Source organism: Phocoena phocoena, chromosome 7 (assembly GCF_963924675.1).
Source record: "Phocoena phocoena chromosome 7, mPhoPho1.1, whole genome shotgun sequence".
In the NCBI taxonomy this organism is placed as follows: domain Eukaryota; kingdom Metazoa; phylum Chordata; class Mammalia; order Artiodactyla; family Phocoenidae; genus Phocoena; species Phocoena phocoena.
Window position 1 is genome coordinate 72,931,093 of NC_089225.1, and position 20,765 is coordinate 72,951,857.

Genomic DNA, 20,765 nt, shown 5'->3' on the forward strand with positions numbered 1-20,765 from the left:
TGATAAATGCATAAACAAAATGTGGTATATCTACACAATTACTTTTCATCAATCAAAAAATGAAATACTGATGCATGATACAATGAACCTTGAAAACATTCTAAGCGACAGAAGCCCAGTCACAAAGGACAACCTGTTGAATGATTCCATTTATATGAAATATTGGAATAAGGAAATCTATAGAGACATAAAGTAGATTAGTTGTTGCCTAAGGACAGAGGAGGGAAACTTGGGGAGGAAATGGGGAGGGGCTGCTAAAGTGTACAAGTTTCTTTTTGAAGTGATAAAAATATTGTGAAATTGATTGTGTTGATGGGTGCACAACTTGGTGAATATACTAAAAACAATTGAATTGTATACTTTAAATGAATGAGTTTTATGTGAATTGTACTACAAAATGACTATAAATCTATCATCTAATTATCTATGTAATCTAATTCGTCTATAGGAAAAAAACAAAAACAAAAAACAGAGACCAAGGGAAATGATGTGATTTTATCCAAGATGAGACCTCACTTCTCTGAACCCAGTGGTCTTTCCACTATGTCATACCAACTCTTTTCTCTCTCTCTTTTTAAAATCTCTCTTGGGTAGCTTTGATGAGATAGTGGCATAAATCACTTGAGCCCTTCTCTTTACTACATGTTGATTACCCTTAACCTTTCAGGGGTTTCATGTATTTTTTTTTTTTGGCCACGCTGTGCAGCTTGTGGAATCTTAGTTCCCCAACCAGGGATCAAACACATGCCCCATGCAGTGGAAGCATGGAGTCCTAACCACTGGACCGCCAGGGAATTCCCAGGGGCTTCGTGTATTTATCTGTCAAATGAAGATAACATTACCTGCCCTAACTACATCCTAGAGATATCAGAGGATCAAAGGAGAGGAGAAAGTTGGCTGAAAAGAATTAGGTTTTAATATGTTAGAAGGTTTCCCTTTTCATCTGGCTGTCCCTTAATGCCACGTGCATCTCAAAAGGGAAATACTTTCTCCAACAAAAGACAATTGTTAAAAGACTTATGAATTCAGTGTAAAACATACCATAACATATCTCCTAAGCATGTAATAATACAAAAAATGTCAGGTACAGATATACTGATCAATACAGGGCTTCTTTTAATTTATTTCCCCTCCCAAGTCTGACCATCCAATGTCACTGTAATGCAAGCATCTCTGTTGTATTCTCTTTTTCCCAAATCAACAAATCTTTTAGAGAAGGAAAAACATATTCAATTAAAATTAAACTGCATACTTTATTCAAATATAATATTTTTTTTTCTTTGTCATAATTGATAATTTGATGTTATATTTGAATGTCTTAAAGTATCACATTTATGTACATATCAATGTTTAAACAGAAATACATCACTAATTTCTGCTAAAGTGAAGATAATATTTTACTTCATTTCTTGCTTTTTCCTCAATTGTTGCACACTTCTCCCTGATATACATCTTTTAATATCTGCTGATTATAGGCACTTATGACTACTTGGAACCGAGCATTGCTTTTATTACCCTGAATAATACAATTTTGATTATAGAAAGCTCATTTTAGGATGAGTTCGGAGAACAGAGTAAACTATTATGTAAAGACTTTGAAAAGACTGCAATGAATAAAAAACAGCTGTGGTAAACAAACTTCAGAAGATCACTCGTCCCAAGTGCATAGTCCTGAGTTCTTATGTTTCATTCAGAGCTTAGTAGTGAAGGGATGAATGGACCCACTCCTGATTAATTTTACTTTGCATTGGGGGGAAGCTAGAAAAAACAGATATTTGTTTCCTTTATTTATTTTCTTCTTTATACTATAATAAGTATTTAGTTCTTCAGCAGTATTGATTTTTTTCAATTGGATGTTGCATATAATTTTACAATTTGTTCAATCACTTATTAGATATTACACATACTGCTTATAGGGGCATATTTCTGGAACAGACTGATGTGGGCTGCCGAGGACTGCTTGCTGATTTGTTGTTTAGGTGAACCAGCATATACAGTATAATACTATTTGGGAGTAAACCACTGAAGGCCAGGAGCGGTTTCTACCCAATTTAAAACACCTGTGGGAGGACAGTTTCTCAGTAAATAATGCTTATACCTCAGAAAGCTATTTATTATGAACGCTCTGGATACAGACAAAGGAAGAGTTTTCAGTACACATACTGTCTAACCTCTTGGAGTTAACCAAGAAAAATGTCTAAGGTAGACTTAGAGGGGATTTAGGTTTTGGTAAATTCTTTAGATCGCAAATGTTAGGACACTGCCCTCAACTCCATGTGTCTTGAGAAAGGCAAAAATTTTGAAAGAATAATTAGAATTTGGGCCCACGGAAATTATATTCAAATCTAAATATATTACTCATAAATTTGTTTAGCATTTGTAACAATCTCCAAGCACAACCTCAAGGTTAAGTAAAATTTTCAAGAGAGAGGCTTTGTTGATATATAAAATATGATTCGACTCATCAAAAATACATACACACACATGTGCATGTACACACACACATAGACAGGAGGAAAACACACCTCCAAATTTTACGGTAATTATCTTGGAATGGTGGGATGACATTGTAATATTTCTAGGCTTTTGAAATTTCTATGATAAACGTGCAACTTTTATAATCAGAAAAAGCCATAGCAAATTCCATTTTAATGTAACCATTAAAACATACATTAGATTGGGAAATAAGAGGCTTGGCATTATATTTTTAAGTGTTAAATAAAAATATATAGCAGAGCATTGTACTAAGATAGGGATTAAAATCCACTGGCATATGGGCCATATTTATTTGCCATTTAATTTGGTGATTCTTCCCTCTTTCTTTATATCTCATCATTTCTATTCTTGCAGCAAGAATATTCATTTGTAATAAACCTTCCTTTACCACTTGGAAAGGGGCATGTAGTCCATCAGCTATTCCCAAAGATACTAAGGAATGAAGTCCCACCTTTCTTAACAAATGGCTTACTGAGCAGTGCCCGTGCTCTTCTGGGTTCCCCAGTGCTCCTCTGCCTTTTGCACAGCCCTTTGAAATATTGCTAGTAGTGGCACCAGCATTAAACGAAGGGGGAGTATTATAATGGCCACTCTCCATGTTGTATGCCTCTTTTCTGGATAAAAATCTAAAGCCTATCCCTAGTTATAAATATAAATAATGTTCATCCTGGTTCATAATCAGAGTTGCTATTGCCTTACTCAGAACAAGCAAATTGAAGTTGAAACAACTCAAAGAACCAGGTTTTGGTGAAGATATGTCTCTTCTCTGCAACCTCACAGTTAATAACCTTCTCAACCTAATTGGGCACACATATAGTCATAAGGATATGCTCCATAGATAATAATTTGATACCTCTACAAAAAAACACATAAAACCCACACAGTCTGCAAAAAATAAGGTGTATATATCTAATGGGAAAAAAATATTTCAAAGGACATCGTAGGTGATGTGAACCTGTTAGTGGTAGACTTTATCACAAAGTGGTTGTATTTTCTATTTCAACAGAAAAAAGTGTGAAATTCTGTACTGAATATATCCAACATGTTATACGTGTATGGTATACACCTAATGCACGCTACACACACACACACACACATGCAGACATATAATTTATGTTATTAAACATATGAGAAGATAATGAGTGGTGGTTAAGAGCATGGTGTCTGGAGTCAGCCTGGCAGGGTTCAGATCCCAGCTCTTCCACTTACTCTTTGGCTTTGGGTGGTTTGCTTAACCTCTCTGTGTCTCCTTCCATGTAAAATGAGAATTATTAGTGTATCTAACTTCATAATATTAGCAGGAGGATTAAATGGCTCCACGAATGTAAACAATACCATGGTACCTGCCGCATAGGAAACACATGCTTGTGAAAATTCTGTCATCTTTTGATGATCACAATGAGATTCATGTTTTTATCTCTGAGACTGGGATGTTATGTTGTGATGTTGGAACACGGAGCATGTATTTCCTGGTTTTAAGACACAGGAGTCTCTGACTCGGAACGTACTAGAAACTGAGACTTAGAAAACTCAACACAAAATTGTGGGTGAGAGTTTGGTGAGTGAGCACCAGAAGTAAGGCAGGAGTAGCAGGGTATAGTCTACACAAGCAGGTAAAAGAGAAACAAGTAATGAAAACAGTTAAGTTAGTGGGAGAAATACAATCTATGCTTTGGAGTTTTGTTTCCTCTTGTTCTGCCTTCAGGTAGTATTTCATTGTTTTTATATAAAATCGAAGTTACCTGATTTCTACTGTCTGAGCTAAATAAAAATTGCAAAAACATATAAAACGTATTAAAGTTTTCAATACTTTATTCCTGTATTTTTCGATACTCTACACCAGATCCACATTTGCACCCATCACATCCTAATTAAGTTTCATTAATCATTGTGTGATAACTAGCACAGTTGAGGCATACATAATTACTGAGAAAAATTCAAAAGACTCTTCAGAACTTATGTGAAAATCCAATTCCTTCCTAAGTAAAGTAGCCCAGGACATAGAAGACCTGAGGTATGTCTTTGTTTGAAAGACCATGATTTATTTTCAAATTTCAGTTGTATTTAAAAAAATCTTACTTTTCACAAAGCTCAACCCAAATTTGGAGGGTGGGTTAGTTGTATATTTTTTTGTTTGTCTCTTTTTGGAATGGCCTGCTGTGCATTTGAAGTGGCATCGTTATTTATTCATCTTTCTAAGTAACACTTAAAGTGTTGTTTAGATTCAGTTTGCAGACTTGGCTATTTATTGGCAGCTATTGGCAGAGGGAAGTCTGGGTCACAGACATGGCGTTTGTAGGCACAGACCATTGTACAGACCATGTTACAAATACTAGTCTTATTTATAATTGCACTTCTAAATTGTGTGAAATTTTTTAAAAGTACAAATTATTTTTTCTTGTTTAAGATAGGTGGATAAATACATAAAAGAAGGAAATAAAATCAAACTCAAATTTTTACATTAAGCCATAGATTTGCTAAAAATGTCAGCATTTTTCTCTTGAAATTATGGGAGTGGAAAGAGGTATGTTTCCCCAAATATACAGCAGAAGCTGTATATTGCCCTCTTCTCTGGAAAAAGTTTCTGGGCAAATGGAAGTATTAAAGGAAAGGGAGATGTCTTTACTCTTCAGACCCCATCTATACAAACAGACAATACTATGGCAGTTTTCACAGGCTACCACACTGTCTTCATGGTGAAGGAAAGGCAATTTGAGGGAGGCAGCATCTTAACTACAGGAGTCTTAGAACTAAGAAGGTTTTATCATAAAGCCTACAACCCACCCAAACCTTAGATTTTCTGGACTAGACAGACCTATTTTCTGTTTGTGTGTGTGTGTGTTTTATTCTCTCCATGAGTAAACTCACATTAGAAGCCAGCCCTAATTACGGTAACCGCTTTTACAGTTCTAAGGCAAGCGAGTAAAGGAAATCAATATAAAGAAAACACCGTAGGGGAAGACTGAATGAACTCGTAGTTCAGTAAAATTCTGTGACTAACCAGCATCTTCTTCTTTAGAGCCCACATACAACCCCAAATGATATTCTTTTTACTTAGTAGAAAACAGTTGGAAACTTTCCAATTGCAACACAATCTTTTTTGTTCAATTGTCGACCAGTAGTAGTTTTAAAAAGAAATCATTTCTAAATCTTAAGACTCAGAGGTGTCTTATTTTTCCCTATCAAACTCGTAACCTAATACTGAAGTCAGCAGGACCTAATGCCTAATTTGCTTATATGTATGGTGAAATCTAGTGCCAAGGATCATCCTTGACTGTTGCCCCACTTCAAATATTCATGATTCTCTACAGTCCAAAAAGCATTAAAGGTGGGAATGATTCCAGCAACACACAGTCTTCCTAGTGACAAGGAGCCTTCTTAGATCAAAGGAGCAAGATGTTAAAAGACTTCAAACTAAACTGTCTTTGTAAGAGAGGCTCACAAAAGTAATGCCAAATCTCACACCCTGTTTCAGTTATGGAACATCAATGAAATAAAGGAAAAAATAGATGCCCATTCATTTTCTCTTCTGAACTCTTTTTACTGAACTACTTTGCTTTTCTCCTTTCTTACCATTGCAGTCAAACACTAGGATGTGATGCACTAAAACTGGAAAACATCATTAATGCTCTCAAAGACAAAATGAATGACTACCGAGGAATTAATAGCATTTAAGCCATTATGATTTCGCTAATGGGGCCTAAGTGGCATGTTGAGAGTAATACAAGGGCAAAGTTAAAATGGGCACAGGAGCTATAAAGCATACATATGAAGCAAATACACATAATGATTTAAGTTGTCCCTTTATGTCATTTGTCACCCAGCTGCATCTGCTCTTACACCTGGGCTCCCTTCCTTGATCTATCTTGATACCCTGGAAATGTTAGGCCTGCAGCCAATTTCATACCCAGTCATTTCTATGATCAGACCCAGCTATCAACTTGCTCTTTTCTTATATTAAATCAAGTATCAACCCCAGGGCTCTGAACTACTTCTGACTGACAGGACCAACAGAAAGTTCTAGGATAATTACTTCTTAGGACTAGTTCCCAGTGCAAAGAGTTACTACTGACCTACTTTGGACTTACTGAAATAATTTATCAGGTAAGATAATTAAGGGAATATAAAGCTGTTTCTAAAACCAAGCAAGTATCAGAAATATTTGTTGAAATCATAAGTTAGTATTCCCAGTACTATCAGATGGGGCTTTATTACTTTGCTATGAGTCAAATTTATTATGTTTGACTTAGAAGCCCTTCTTTTTCTTTATAAATTATACTTGGCAGGAGGTATCTGAGAGTCTCTTTGATGTATAAATATATTAGTTTTGACCTTTTTTCAGTCTAGATATAAAGAGAAACTGTCTTTTAAGCCCTTCTTTTCTTTGCCTTTTAACCCTTTCCCCATAAATAGGCATGCATATCCCTTTGCACTGGTGTTCCAATTATTTTCGAGGTCCATCCTAAATAAAGAGATGCCTTGATATGAGAGTGGATATATCTGTGGTGTGGACCACTCACCATGTGGACTTTTAACCCTCTTTTGAAAGCATGATCATTTCCTACACATAGGTAAATATCTATAACTGAAGAATCTTTTGTAGCAATGGTCTTTCTTTCCTTTTGAGAAAATCTGACCAGTTTCTTATTTCTACAGCCTTGATGTTCTCCATAAGAAGAAGAAAAAGGCAAGAGAAAAACCTTGAAAGGAAATCATAGCACATAAGGGAGGAGCTTGTATAAGCTTATAAACCATCTGTTTTTCTCAAAATAAAGGCATTAAATTTTACGTTATTAGTATCATGGTTTATCAATGTCATCCTCTATTATTTTTTCTCCTTTTCCTCTACTCTCCTTACCCTTCCCCCATTTATCGTTTTTTCTTTCCCATGTCCAATGTACCTTGCTTCTTGACTCAAAAACTCATCTAACTATGGAAACAAGATCAGCTGATTGTGTACTGGCTTTTTAATCCTAACAGAGGTTTACCTTCATCTAGAAAATACCTGAACATTTTTGAATAGCTAGATTTACCCCTTGTGGTAAAATGTAAAGTATTAATTTCTTAGGCTAGGCTTAAAGAAAAATCAGGAATTAATCTTTTACATTTGTTTCAATATTGCAGTTACAATAGTAACATTATTTCTCAGTACTCCTTATCCACATCTTGTTATTATTTCATAATGTATGGTTGAGGAACTTGTATGCATAAAATTGTAGTTTAGTTAATGTCAAGGGAAAAAAATAAAACTAAACACTGGCTTATACTCTTTGTTCCCACATAGCATATGCAGTATTTTATGTTTGTGAGAGGACCTGGCCATGGTTTCATCCGGAACCAATAGCACATCCAGCTCCCCTGTCAGTTGACTAGTTCTAGAGTCAGATCCCTCCCCTATTGCTTCTTATCTTACTTTATAGCCTCTTTCATTCCATGACTATTTAATTTCATTTATTGCTTTATTCTTGTGTCCTTCAGCTGTTTCCAGTCTGCCCTTCATGGCCATAACTAAATACAGTATGTAAACATGCAAAGGTATTTATGTAAATGAAAATCAATATGCTTATCATTTCAGCACCATTCCTTCTTGCTTACATTGGACATTTTAAGTACATTTTATTTGAACGCTAACAACTTTTCATTCTTGCCTGGGAAGTATAATGATCTTCTTGGCTCCCTGCCCCCTGCATCCCTCTAATCTTCACAGCTATGGCCACTTAGCCTCATCTGGAGGCTCAGCCTTATTCTGCATTTTGGAACTAATCTTGTCTCTAGGCTGGGGGCATACAAGATGTCCTAGCCAAAAGCTAACGGATTTAGCAACCAGTCATCCTTGCTGCTGGCTTCATTCTGACCTTGTAATTTATTTCTGAGATCTAGGGGCTTGTCCCAGCCTTCTGTAGCCAAGGCTTGGCTTTGTACACCAGTTCTGGTAGGTGGGTATCTATCCAGTATCTGCCCCTGATTAGCTTTTCAATTCCTTGATGACTGAGGTTCTGCCTTATCCTTCTCCTTGCTCCCTTTGTAACCGAATTTCTTTTCCTAACTCCAGTACCCATGGCTGTTGAACCTTTCTGTTGCCACTTACCATGCCCAAGTCTCCTAATCCTGTATACCAGAGATCTGAACTTTTGCTAGAATACCAGGAGTGACACTGCTTGCCTGAACATTTTCCCATTGCCTGCTGCAAGCTTCTCTCTTGTCACCAGCTCTAACTCTGCAGGTCTTCAGTCACTGGATCTAAGCTGCCTGCAATCTGGCCATCTCATTTTTCCAGACATGACAGGAAAGAAATACTTTAATTGCATCTTTGGTTGAATTGTTATGCTAACATCCTCTAGTTACTTTCACCTCATATCTTCATCTTGGCCCTGCCACTTAAACATTTTAAAACTCAGTTTCCTCCTTGTAAAGTGATCATAATAGAATCTACTCTAGGGTATTTTGAAGATAACTGAGGAAAAAAAAAAGAATGCATACAAATAGACTAAGCTCATAGTAAGAAATCAGTCATTTTTATCTGCTATTATTGTCTCATTTCTTAAATCTTTGCAGTTGTAAAGTGAAACCATGTCACTTAAAGGTGATCATTAAAGAGTGGGGAATGGAAAATTCTTAAGAAAAAATTAGGGACCCATGTGAATTTTTAAAAAGTAAAATAGCTGACAGCAAGAAAATTTACAGCATTAAAAATAAAGTTGAGCTACAGATGTAGTCATCAGCAAACATTAAAACAAGATATTTTAAGGACACATTTCTTATCAATGTGTCTTAATATGTAATGACTATGACTATACAGAGCCTTAAAGCATTTAGGGAGGAGAAAGATTCTCTGAGTCAGTCATTTATCTTAGAGCAGTATTTATACAACCATCTGGGGGAGTTTTAAACAAGTAAAGTTTTAAGCCCCACTTCTCTGAAATTCTGATTCATTAATTTTGACATGGAACTAAAGAATCGATGTGTTTTAAAAATTCCCAGCCAGGTTTGGGGACCATAAAGTTCATCAGCCATTAAGATGTCCAGGAGGTTCCTAAGAAAACATATGTCTGTTTACCTCAAGATGGTCAAACCAGTGCATACACTCCCTGACTTGACTCCTAGCTGACCATTGGTTAGAAATGTTTAACAGGTATGGAAATCCTACTGATATCTGCTTTTATTAATGGGTGGCTAGTTCACGTGGCTAGTCAATAGCAGTGTTTATTGTAAGTACCTAGTTAATTTACCCTAAGAATCTCAGTTTGCTCAGTTGGAATCCTCAATTTAATCTACATTCAAAAATATTCTAAAATGTTTTAAGTGCAGACTGTTTCATTCTTGCCAAAATTATCTTGCCTTAATTTTTTCTTTCTGTTTCTTAGATGAATTGCCCCCTCCACCCACAAAAGTCTGATGAAAATGATTGTGTTTTTCCTTCAACTTTACTGAGATATAACTGGCATATAACATTGCATAAGTTTAAGGTGTACAACGTGTTTGATACACTTATATATTGCAATGTGATCACCACCATAGTGTTAGCTAACACCTCCATCACCTCACATAACTACCACTATTTTGTGTGTGTGGTGAGAACATTTAAGATTTACTCCCTTACCCACTTTGATCAAAATGATTGTTAACTGCTCTAGGCAAACACAGTCTGCATATTGAAAAAAAAATGAAAGGACACCTGGTTGTTTTTCTGAAGTTAATGTGTGTAAAAGAAAAAGAGATAGAAAGAAAGAGAGTCTGCCTCTTTCCACTGTCATGCCATACAAAGACCTTTGGGTTGCTCACTTTAGGTATGAGATCAGGGTAGGACCAATACACGTGGCTGCCCTAGAAGACTAACATTTTGGGACCCATTCAAAATAATGAATATTATACATAATCTGTTCAGCATATCTTTACAGGAGAGGCTGAGTATTGCTTGGGTGAAGGGAGAAGTTGATCCTACGGGGTGGCTCAAAGATTATTCCTTGCCCTACCATCTCCCTAATTCAGCTATGAGAGTGCCTATGCATACCCTTTAAGTAAAATCTGTGCAGTTGCCCAGATCTACCATTTTAGGAGCAGATTAGCAACTATCCATTGTTTCTTGACCATGCTTTTTGAGAGATGTTCTGATACGTACAGTTTTTCTCTCCATCTCTTAACATGACGGTATTTGGGGGTCTCGGTGATATCTTATTGTACCTTATCAAGTGATGCCCTGGGCAGCTGCTTGGCTGACCCAACTTTTAGTTCAGCTTCAGAAAGTCCTTGCTGTTATTGTAGCCCTCATTTTTTACCCCCATGAGAACTGGATTAAAAAAAAAACCATAAAAAAAAAACTGCTGAAAATGTCTTCTTTTCGGAAATAATTGATAAAGTAAAAAGAAATGAATTATTGTCATTATTTTCTTTAAAAGAATAAAATAGCACATTACCAGACATCCTCAGCGTCTTCATCACATTCTGCACCAAACTGGCAAATATCACAGGTGGATGTCTCCTTTTGACTGGTTTCTCCTGAGCCTTCATGGACTATAGGACAGAAGAAAGGGAACAAAAAGAATTCAGATAAGTGTACACAATACCAACAACTTCAAGACTATTCTATATGAAACCTGCTACTTTTCCAGTGGAGCTATTGGAGCTCCATTAGGATCGTCATATTCGGCTCCCTTCTTCCCTAAATTTGAAGAAAATTAACAATAATATGCTAGCCATTGGTATGTGGTGAATAATTCTTTTTACAAGAAAAATAAACGAGAATACTGGATTTATCAAAATTGTTTGGCTAATAGACCATATGAAAGTTACTTAATTAAAAGGGATTTAGATTGTTACTTGCCTAGAGGAAAAACCTAGTGTCTATAAAAAAATACTTGACATTTTCTCATTCTTAAATTATAGATATTTTTTCATTCAAAGGCTTTAATACATAATTTAAAAAATTTAGATGGGCAGCCTTGACTTTTTAGATACGTCTTTTCCCCGCCTCAAGATGCTAAGTACTTACACGGAAAAATATATTAATTATGTTTTCAGAAAACATCTTTTAATTGGTTTTTACAGTAATTTCTTGAATCTTACATAAATGGTGCACAGAGCTCATCATAGTGATTTCTTCTATGAGGGCTATGAACATATATTTCATTTAAAAAATATATACTGTCGCTGATGATGATTATTGATATTGGTCCTTTTTACACACATAAATTACAAGTGTAAAAATATACTATATACAACCTAATTATAAAATTAAGCTTTCAAATCAGGAAAGAATAGTGTAAGTCAAGAAAAAAATTTTAGTATTTGAGTTCAAGAAATAAAAATCTGAGCAACACTTTTGAGATGATGGATTACTGTTTACCCAATTAAAAAAATATATAGTTGAAAGCAAAAATAGTTTTGCTTATAGATGAAAAATTGCAACAACCTAAGTACTGCATAGATAATCTTATTCCATGGACGTCTTATATACTAAAAACATGTGTTTAAATCAAGAGATCCTTAAAACGTGCACTCTGCAAAAGGTTATACATTTTCAGTAGAAAAAGAACAGAGGCAATTAAGTATGGCATTGGCTCCTAGCATTATGAAGCCTAATAAGATAACGTTTTTAACAAAACATCATTGATTAACATGCACCCTAAACCTAAGAAATTTAACCTTACTTATTTTATTTTAATATGATATTTTTCATAATTTGTTCTTTGTCTATTAACATGAGAGTTATTAATATTTACAAAAGCAAAGGTCTTTATTCCTTGATTTTCCAATTTACTGCTGTGCAAATGAGCGATCTGATTTACCAGAGAAAAAAAAAAATAACAAGAAGACATCTCTAAGAGAGTTCTCTATTTTATAGTTTTTCCAGGAAAGACAGAGAGATTTATTTTTTCCAAAGCAACATTTTTTCCCCTGTACTTGATTTGCCCTGCACTTTTAAAAAGTTATGAATTAAACAGATCAACTTCAATTGCAAAAGTATTGATGGTATAGTTTTAAAATTGGAAGTCTAAAAAAATGGTGTTCCTCCCCAGAAAGAAGAAGGAATTTTAGACTCTGCTAAAATAGACAGCACTTATTATCCACTCTATTATTTTAATACAGGCAAGACCATTAGAGTGGACTATGGGATAAGAAGGAAGCTGGGGACCTAACCTCAGGGGGTACTGAACAGCTGAGGTCCATCTCTTTATCACTTTCTTACTATTAATGCAACACAGAAGCTGTTAATGGGAGAGAGAGCCTTTTAGTGTTAGCAAGATTAGCAGCTTCTAGACTAAAGCTTCCCATCACTCAGGAAACATACTAACCCAACGGGAAGGTCCTTAATGAACAGTTATAGCCATTTATGGGCAGCCCTATCTTCTTTCGCAGCAGGGATCCTTGGTTAGGGATCTACTGGAAGTAATCCAGGGGATGAATTGTGCTACCTCAGCAAAACTAACAATAATAATTCTACTGGAAGTCACATTACATACATTTCTATAAAAGGGCAGTTATTGGTAGACTCGAGATGTTTGGAAATTCTCCCACATGGAGAAGTAAACCTAGAAGTAGCAGTAGCAAAACCTCTATCAATAAACGTTCTGGGAATAAAATGTGAAGCAATCACAGTGAAAAATAAAGTAAAATCTTTCCATATTTCCTGAAGCACAGATTTGCACCTTTGTAATAAACAAACAGCTCAGTACACTGCTTCATTTAACACTATAGACCAAGATTCTTAAATAGGAGTGGGCTCAGAAGCTCTGGTAGATTTGGTTTGTTCATTTATGTATTGTTTTTTAGATAAATGCCCTGAGGTATCCTAGGAGTTACTGAATTTGTAGGCTCGAGGCTTGGATATGTATACTTTAAAAAACACATCCCTAAGAATATCTGCCCTAAACAATACTGAAAAGACTTCCTCTGGCGCAAACGTCTTCCTCATGCAGTGAATGTCTAGCACAGGACTTCTGTCACTTTAAAGTACACAGGAAGCACCTGGAGGTTTTGTTAAAATGAAGATTCTGATTCAGTAAGTGTGAGGTGTAACTGATGCTGCTGGTCCACAGACCACATTTTGACTAGCAAGGTTAGCACTGCATTTTTCCCATCAAAATTCACAATTTATTAGTGGGTAGTGCAATGGAGTCAGTGGGTCACTATCAGCATTTTTGTAAACATTTTTGTGTACATGAAGCAGAATATACTGGAATAGAAAACACAGAGTGCATCTTATTTAGCAAGCATAGGTTTTATTTTATAACACTGTTTTAGTTATACATATGTACATCCATCCAGCACTGCAATGTAAATTTCATTTCTTACTAAAGGTCATAGTCACAAAAGCTTGAACACTATTGATTTAGCACATGCTAGATGCTCAGAAAGTATGTGTTGAACAGGAGTGTTCCTTTTTCCTGTTCTTTTTACAGTATCAGAAACAGGAAGGATCGGTGCTTATTTGCATTCATCCGCTGATTATGCAGGAATGAAATTCATTTATCCTAAAGTATTATTTTAACCATGCACTTGCATTTTAAGCCTTTTATTTTGAGTTGTAAAGTAAAAAAGAATTATTTCCCTCTATTCTAAAACAACAGGTTTCAGCGTGTGACTGAGGGAAATTTGAGGAGCAAGGGAGGCAGAGCTCCTGAAAGCATATTATACCTAATATGCTACCGTACAGTTAAAACTGATTGAATTAATTCCTTTAAGAAGATCCTGGATTGGAGCATTATAAGAGATGATCAAATTGACTCTCTCTCAAACTCTCCCTGCCCTCGTGGTTTCATCCGGAAAATTGTTACCAAAATTCCCTTATCATGACCTTGTTCTGGCCCAAATCAGTGGGTGTGCCCACCCACTGGGCCCAGTTCTCTTCCTAACTCACTATAATGCCTCCTGGGCCTCTTATAATATTCCTAACCTATGTTATACTATTTCTGAAAACATGATGAAATAATATAATGTTCAAACACACAGTTATTCAATGTCATTTATTTGGTTCAAAATTTCACTAAAATTTACATTCAGTGAAATGCTCATATCTTTCAGTCAATTTTGAGGAACGCATGCCAAGACAAAGAACTCCATCATTCCAGAAAGTTTGCTTCTGCCTTTCTCAGCCGTTTCCCTACCACTACTATGTCTCTGTATATAGGCTGGTCAGTAATCCGATCTGTCACCACAGATGGATTATTTTAGAATATTACATCAATGGAATCATACAATATGTAATTATTGTGTTCAACTCCTTCCACTTAGCATCATAGTTTTTAAGATGAATTCAGGTAGTTGCCTGTGTCAGTAGTTTATTGCTTTTTATTGCTTGGTATTCAATTGAGTGAATATACCACAGCTTATTTTTCCATTATCTTGTTGAAGTACATCTTGTTGTTTCCAGTTACTGTCTGGAAACAATAACTGAATATTTATGAATAAAGCTGTTGTAAATAGTCTTGTAAAAGACTTTTTGGGCACACAAGTTATTTCTCTTCGACAAATACCTCACAGTGGGATTATGGTATTCAGATAGCCACACCAGCTTTCTTTTGCTTATTGTTTCTGTCTTTTTTACTTTCAACCTGCTTCTTAACTTATGACTAAAGTGTGTTTCTTGTAAACAATATATAGTGGAATGTCACTTTTTTATCTAGTCTGAATCTGTCTGCATTTAATCGGGGTATTTAGTCCATTTACTTTAATGTAATTATTGATATGTTTGCTTTTTAAGTCTCCCAACTTGGTGTTTGATTCATTTTTTTAAAAAATTCTTGAGTTACAGAAATTTTTAATATATTTTAGGTACAAATTTTTGTCAGATACATGTATTGGGATATATTTTCTCAGTCTATTTTCTTGAACGTGTTTTTTTTTTTTTTGTAGATGTGCAGAAATTTTTATTTTGATGAAATCAATTTTTTTCTTTTATGATTTGTCATTTCTAAGAAGTCTTCTACTTGAAGCTTATGAAGATATTCTTCTATGCTTTATTCTATTCCCCATTTTTATTAATTTTAAAATTTTACTTTAATTTAAGTTTATGGTCTATCTAAAATTGGATTTTGTGCATAATGTGAAGTAGAGGTTGGGCTTCTTTGTTTTTACCACGTGGACATGATTTCTCTCTCTTGACCTGTCAGTGTGGTGAGATATGTTGATTGATTTCCATATGTTAAGCCAACCTCACATTTTGGGGATAAGTCAAACTTGATCACGGTATATAACCCTTTTTATATATAGCTGGATTTCTTTTGCTAGTATTTTGGTAAGTATTTTTGTGTCTATGGTTCACAAGATATGCTGGCTATAATTTTCTTGTATTGTTCTTATTTTGTTTTATTATTATGGTTAAAATGGCCTCATGATATGAGTTGGGAAGTGTTCCTACTTCCTCTATTTTATGAAAGAGTCTGTGGAGGATTGGTACTATTTCATTTCTTTATACAAGGCTATTTAAATTTTCTATTTTATTGCTTCCTACTCTTACTATTTCCTTTATGTTATATACTTAGAGTTTATTTTCTAGTTTCTTAAAATGGAGGAAGTGCTTGATTTTATACCTTTCTTATTTTCTAATATAGGTATTTAAATCTGTACATTTTCTCCTAAAGACTGCTTTAGCTGCATCCCACAAATATTAATATGTTGTGTTTTCATGTATTTTTGTGAAAATATATATTGTAATATCCTTCAAGGTTTCTTCTTTGACCCAAGGATTATTTAGTAGTGTATTTTTTTAACCTCCAAATATTTGAGGGTTTTCAAAAGTACACTATTTTTATTTATCTTTAATGTAAATATCCAAAATTCATTGGGAATCATTTTAAATATACAAAAGAGTTGTGTGGTCTTAAGGACACAGAGAAATGCAGGCTTCCAAGAGCCACTCAAGGTCTTAATATTAAAAGGAAAGTTATAAATATATAGCATAAGGTTCCATTAAATTCAAAGGACTTTAGAGTTAGGTAGGAAGACTTTTATATCTTTTTACTCCACCACCCCCCAAAGCAAAATTCAATCAAATGATCAACCTGGATGAGAGTTGAGATAAAAAGTAGATTGTGTGAGCTGCAAGAGTAAATTGTTTTGAAGTCCTGAAAAGTCTGAAGTATTGAAATGAGCTCAGCCTGATTGTCCAGGCTTTGAAACAAATCTCTCTGGAGTTTGACAGCTCTATGTCTCGTGTTCAAGATGTTATAAAAAACTGCATCCATGGTGATCTATCCATCATGGTTAAAGTAAATATTCTGTTTAATTTAAGTCCTTTGAAATTTATTAAAACTTGTGTTTTATGGGCCAGAATATGATCTATCTTCTTGACTATTCCATGTGCATCTTAGAAGTTGTAGCCTCTTGTGGGGAGTGATTTTCTGTAAATATTAATAACTTAAGTTGATGGTCCAAATCACCCATAACTGTACTGATTTTTTGTTTAATTGTTCTATCTATTACTGAGAAAGGTGTGCTAAAATCTCTACTGGTGACAGTAAAACTGTTTCTAGTTCTCTTTTGTTTTGTTCTTTTGTTTCATCTTGTATTTGGGAGCTCTGATATTGGGTTTATAAACATTTAGTAGTCTTATGTCTTCTTTAATAAGTGACCCTTTAGCATTATGAAATGCACCCGTTTACTCTCTGGTCACACCATTCATCTTGAAGTCTACTTTGTTCTGATATTCAGATAACCACACCAGCTTTCTTTTGCTTATTGTTTCTATCTTTTTACTTTCAACCTGTTCATTAAGTTATGTTTAAAGAGTGTTCCTTGTAAACAATATATAGTTGGATTTTGCTTTTTTATCTAGTCTGAATATGTCTACATTTAATCAGGGTATTTAATCCATTTACTTTAATGTAATTATTGATATGTTTGTTTTTAAGTCTACCAACTTGGTGTCTAATTCATATTTAGCTAATCTTTTTGTTTTCCTCTGTTTCCTTATCTGCCATTTTTTTAGGAAAATCAAATATTCTATGGTATTTATTTTATCTTATCTCTTCTAATAATTATTTTGTTATATTTTGGGGTTATTATTTTGATGGCTACTTTAAGCATTATAATATACAACTTCAAATTATCCTAATCTATTACTTCATGAACAATTTAAAAACTTTATTAAAATACTATATTTTTAATTACCTTAGTCCACCCTTTGCATTCTTATTGTCATATATCATACTTCTACCTGTTCTATAAAACTCGTGTTCCTTTTGAAAATTAGTTTTACTTTAAACATACACCCTACTCTAATTTCAAAGGAAAAAAGCCAGAGATGTCAGTGCTAATGGAGACTCCTTCCTGTCATCATTAAATAATTATTTAGCTGCTGACCTGTATTTGCTCTAACTTTTCAAGACTTATGAATAGTCTCACATTCTCCATGGAAGACACTATTGGCATATGACACTTATAGCAGATTGAATTATTTTCCCAATAAAAGGATTATACGTTCCTCTCCATAGCTATATGACTTGAAGTTCCATGATATCACTGATAGGCTTATGACTTGTTTTTGCCATTGAAATGTCAGTGGAAGTGAGAAGATATATAAAAGCCAACATGTAGATTTCTACTTTCTTGCTTGTTCCCTTTGCATAAAAGAAGACACATCCAGAATAGGAGCTGTTTCTTCAACCAGTCCCAGAATGAGAAGATACATAGAGCAGGGCCATAGTTGACCACAGCCATGGGAGCAAGAATTATGTCACTTACTGATGCTGTAAGCCTTTGAGGTTTTGAGGTCGTTTGTAACTATAGCTTTACCTAGTGAAAGATGGTTAATAAGACATGAATTAATGTTATTAATGAATTCTAAGGAAATGTTTTCACATCATTTTCCACACTTCATATTTTGGTAGCATTACTATACAACCCTAGATCTGCTTTTACTTGTCTCCAGATCTCCCTTTGAATTTCTATTTCCTTTCTATATTAGCATATATTCTGCAATGGTTAAGCCATGTTTATTCTATTATATTTTCGTTTTTTCCCAACATAGCACTATCTTTCCCAGTCTATTCACGGTTCCCATTTTATTCTCCATGTAGCTCTAGCACATCACTTTGACAGATACATAAGTTGTCCCATTTAAATTAGGCATAGTATACACATTAAACATAGTGTATGTAGCAAAGGAAGCCATAAACAAAACAAAAAAGCAACCTACAGAATGAGAGAAAATATTTGCAAACAATATAACTGACAAGGGTTTAATTTCCAAAATATACAACAAATTATACAGTTCAATATCAAAAAACACACAACCCAATCAAAAAATGGGCAGAAGACCTACATAGACATTTCTCCAAAGAAGACATACAGATGGCCAACAGGCAAATGTAAAGATACTCAACATCGCTGATTATTAGAGAAATGCCAATAAAAACTACAATGAGGTTTCACTGCACACAGGTCAGAATGGTCATCATCAAAAAGTCTACAAATAAAAAATGCTGGAGAGGGTGTGGAGAAAATAGAAATAGACTCATAGACATAGAAAACAAACTAATGGTTATTAACGGGGGAGGTGGGGAGGGGTAAGCTAGAAATTTGGGACTAAGAGATACACACTACTATATATAAAGTAGATAAACAACAAGGACCTATTGTATAGCACAGGAAACTATTTTCAATGTCTTGTAATAACGTATACTCGAAAAGAATCTGAAATACAATATATATATAACAGAATCACTTTGCTGTACACCTGAAACATTGTAAATCATCTATACTTCAATTAAAAAACCCACAAAAAACACAGTATAAATATGCATAAATATAAGCCCAGGACCAGATGGCTTCATAGGCGAATTCTATCAATCGTTTAGAGAAGAGCTAACACCTATCCTTCTCAAACTCTTCCAAAGTATAGCAGAGGGAGGAACACTCCCAAACTCATTCTACAAGGCTGCCATCACCATGATACCAAAACCAGACAAAGATGTCACAAAAAAAGAAAACTACAGGCCAATATCACTGATGAACATAGATGCAAAAATCCTCAACAAAATATTAGCAAGTAGAATCCAACAGCACACTGAAAGGATCATACACCATGATGAAGTGGGGTTTATCCCAGGAATGCAAGGATTCTTCAATACATGCAAATCAATCAATGTGATGCACCATCTTAACAAACTGAAGGAGAAAAACCACATGATCATCTCAATAGATGCAGAAAAAGCTTTTGACAAAATCCAACACCCATTTACGATAAAAACTCTCCAGAAAGTAGGCATAGAGGGAACTTACCTCAACATGATAAAGGCCATATGTGACAAACCCACAGCCAACATCATTCTCAATGGTGAAAAACTGAAACCATTTCCACTAAGATCAGGAACAAGATAAGGTTGCCCACTCTCACCACTATTATTCAACATAGTTTTGGAAGTTTTAGCCACAGCAATCAGAGATGAAAAAGAAATAAAAGGAATCCAAATCAGAAAAGAAGAACTAAAACTGTCACTGTTTGCAGATGACATGATACTATACATAGAGAATCCTAAAGATGCTACCAGAAAACTACTAGAGATAATCAATGAATTTGGTAAAGTAGCAGGATACAAAATTAATGCACAGAAATCCCTTGTATTCCTATACACTAATGATGAACAATATGAAAGAGAAATAAGGAAACACTCCCATTTACCATTGCAACAAAAAGAATAAAATACTTAGGAATAAACCTACCTAGGGAGACAAAAGACCTATATGCAGAAAACTGTAAGACACTGATGGAAGAAATTAAAGATGATACAAGCAGATGGAGAGATATACCATGTGCTTGCACTGGAAGAATCAACGTTGTGAAAATGACTCTACTACCCAAAGCAATCTACAGATTCAGTGCAATCCCTTTCAAACTACCAATGGCATTTTTCACAGAACTAGAACAAAAAATGTCACAATTTGTATGGAAACACAAAAGACCCCGAATAGCCAAAGCAATCTTGAGAAAGAAAAATGGAGTTTGAGGAATCAGGCTCCCTGATTTTGGGCTATACTACAAAGCTACAGTAATCAAGACAGTAGGGTACTGGCACAAAAACAGACATATAGATCAATGGAACAGGAGAGAAAGCCCAGAGATAAACCCATGCACATATGGTCACCTTATCTTTGATAAAGGAGGCAAGAATATAAAATGGAGGAAAGACAGCCTCTTCAATAAGTGGTGCTGGGAAAACCGGACAGCTACATGTAAAAGAATAAAATTAGAACACTCCCTAACACCACCCACAAAAATAAACTCAAAATGGATTAAAGACCTAAATGTAAGGCCAGACATTATAAAACCC

The 20,765-nt window shown here is 34.8% G+C and overlaps 1 protein-coding gene across 1 annotated transcript in view; it reads right to left on the reverse strand.

The window, feature by feature from the left end:
- Positions 1-20,765, reverse strand: part of TMEFF2 (transmembrane protein with EGF like and two follistatin like domains 2) — a 248,647-nt gene that overhangs the window by 107,243 nt on the left and 120,639 nt on the right. The window contains exon 5 of the mRNA XM_065880489.1: positions 10,911-11,007. Within this exon, the coding sequence (XP_065736561.1) occupies positions 10,911-11,007 (97 nt within the window). The remainder of the gene's footprint in view (positions 1-10,910; positions 11,008-20,765) is intronic.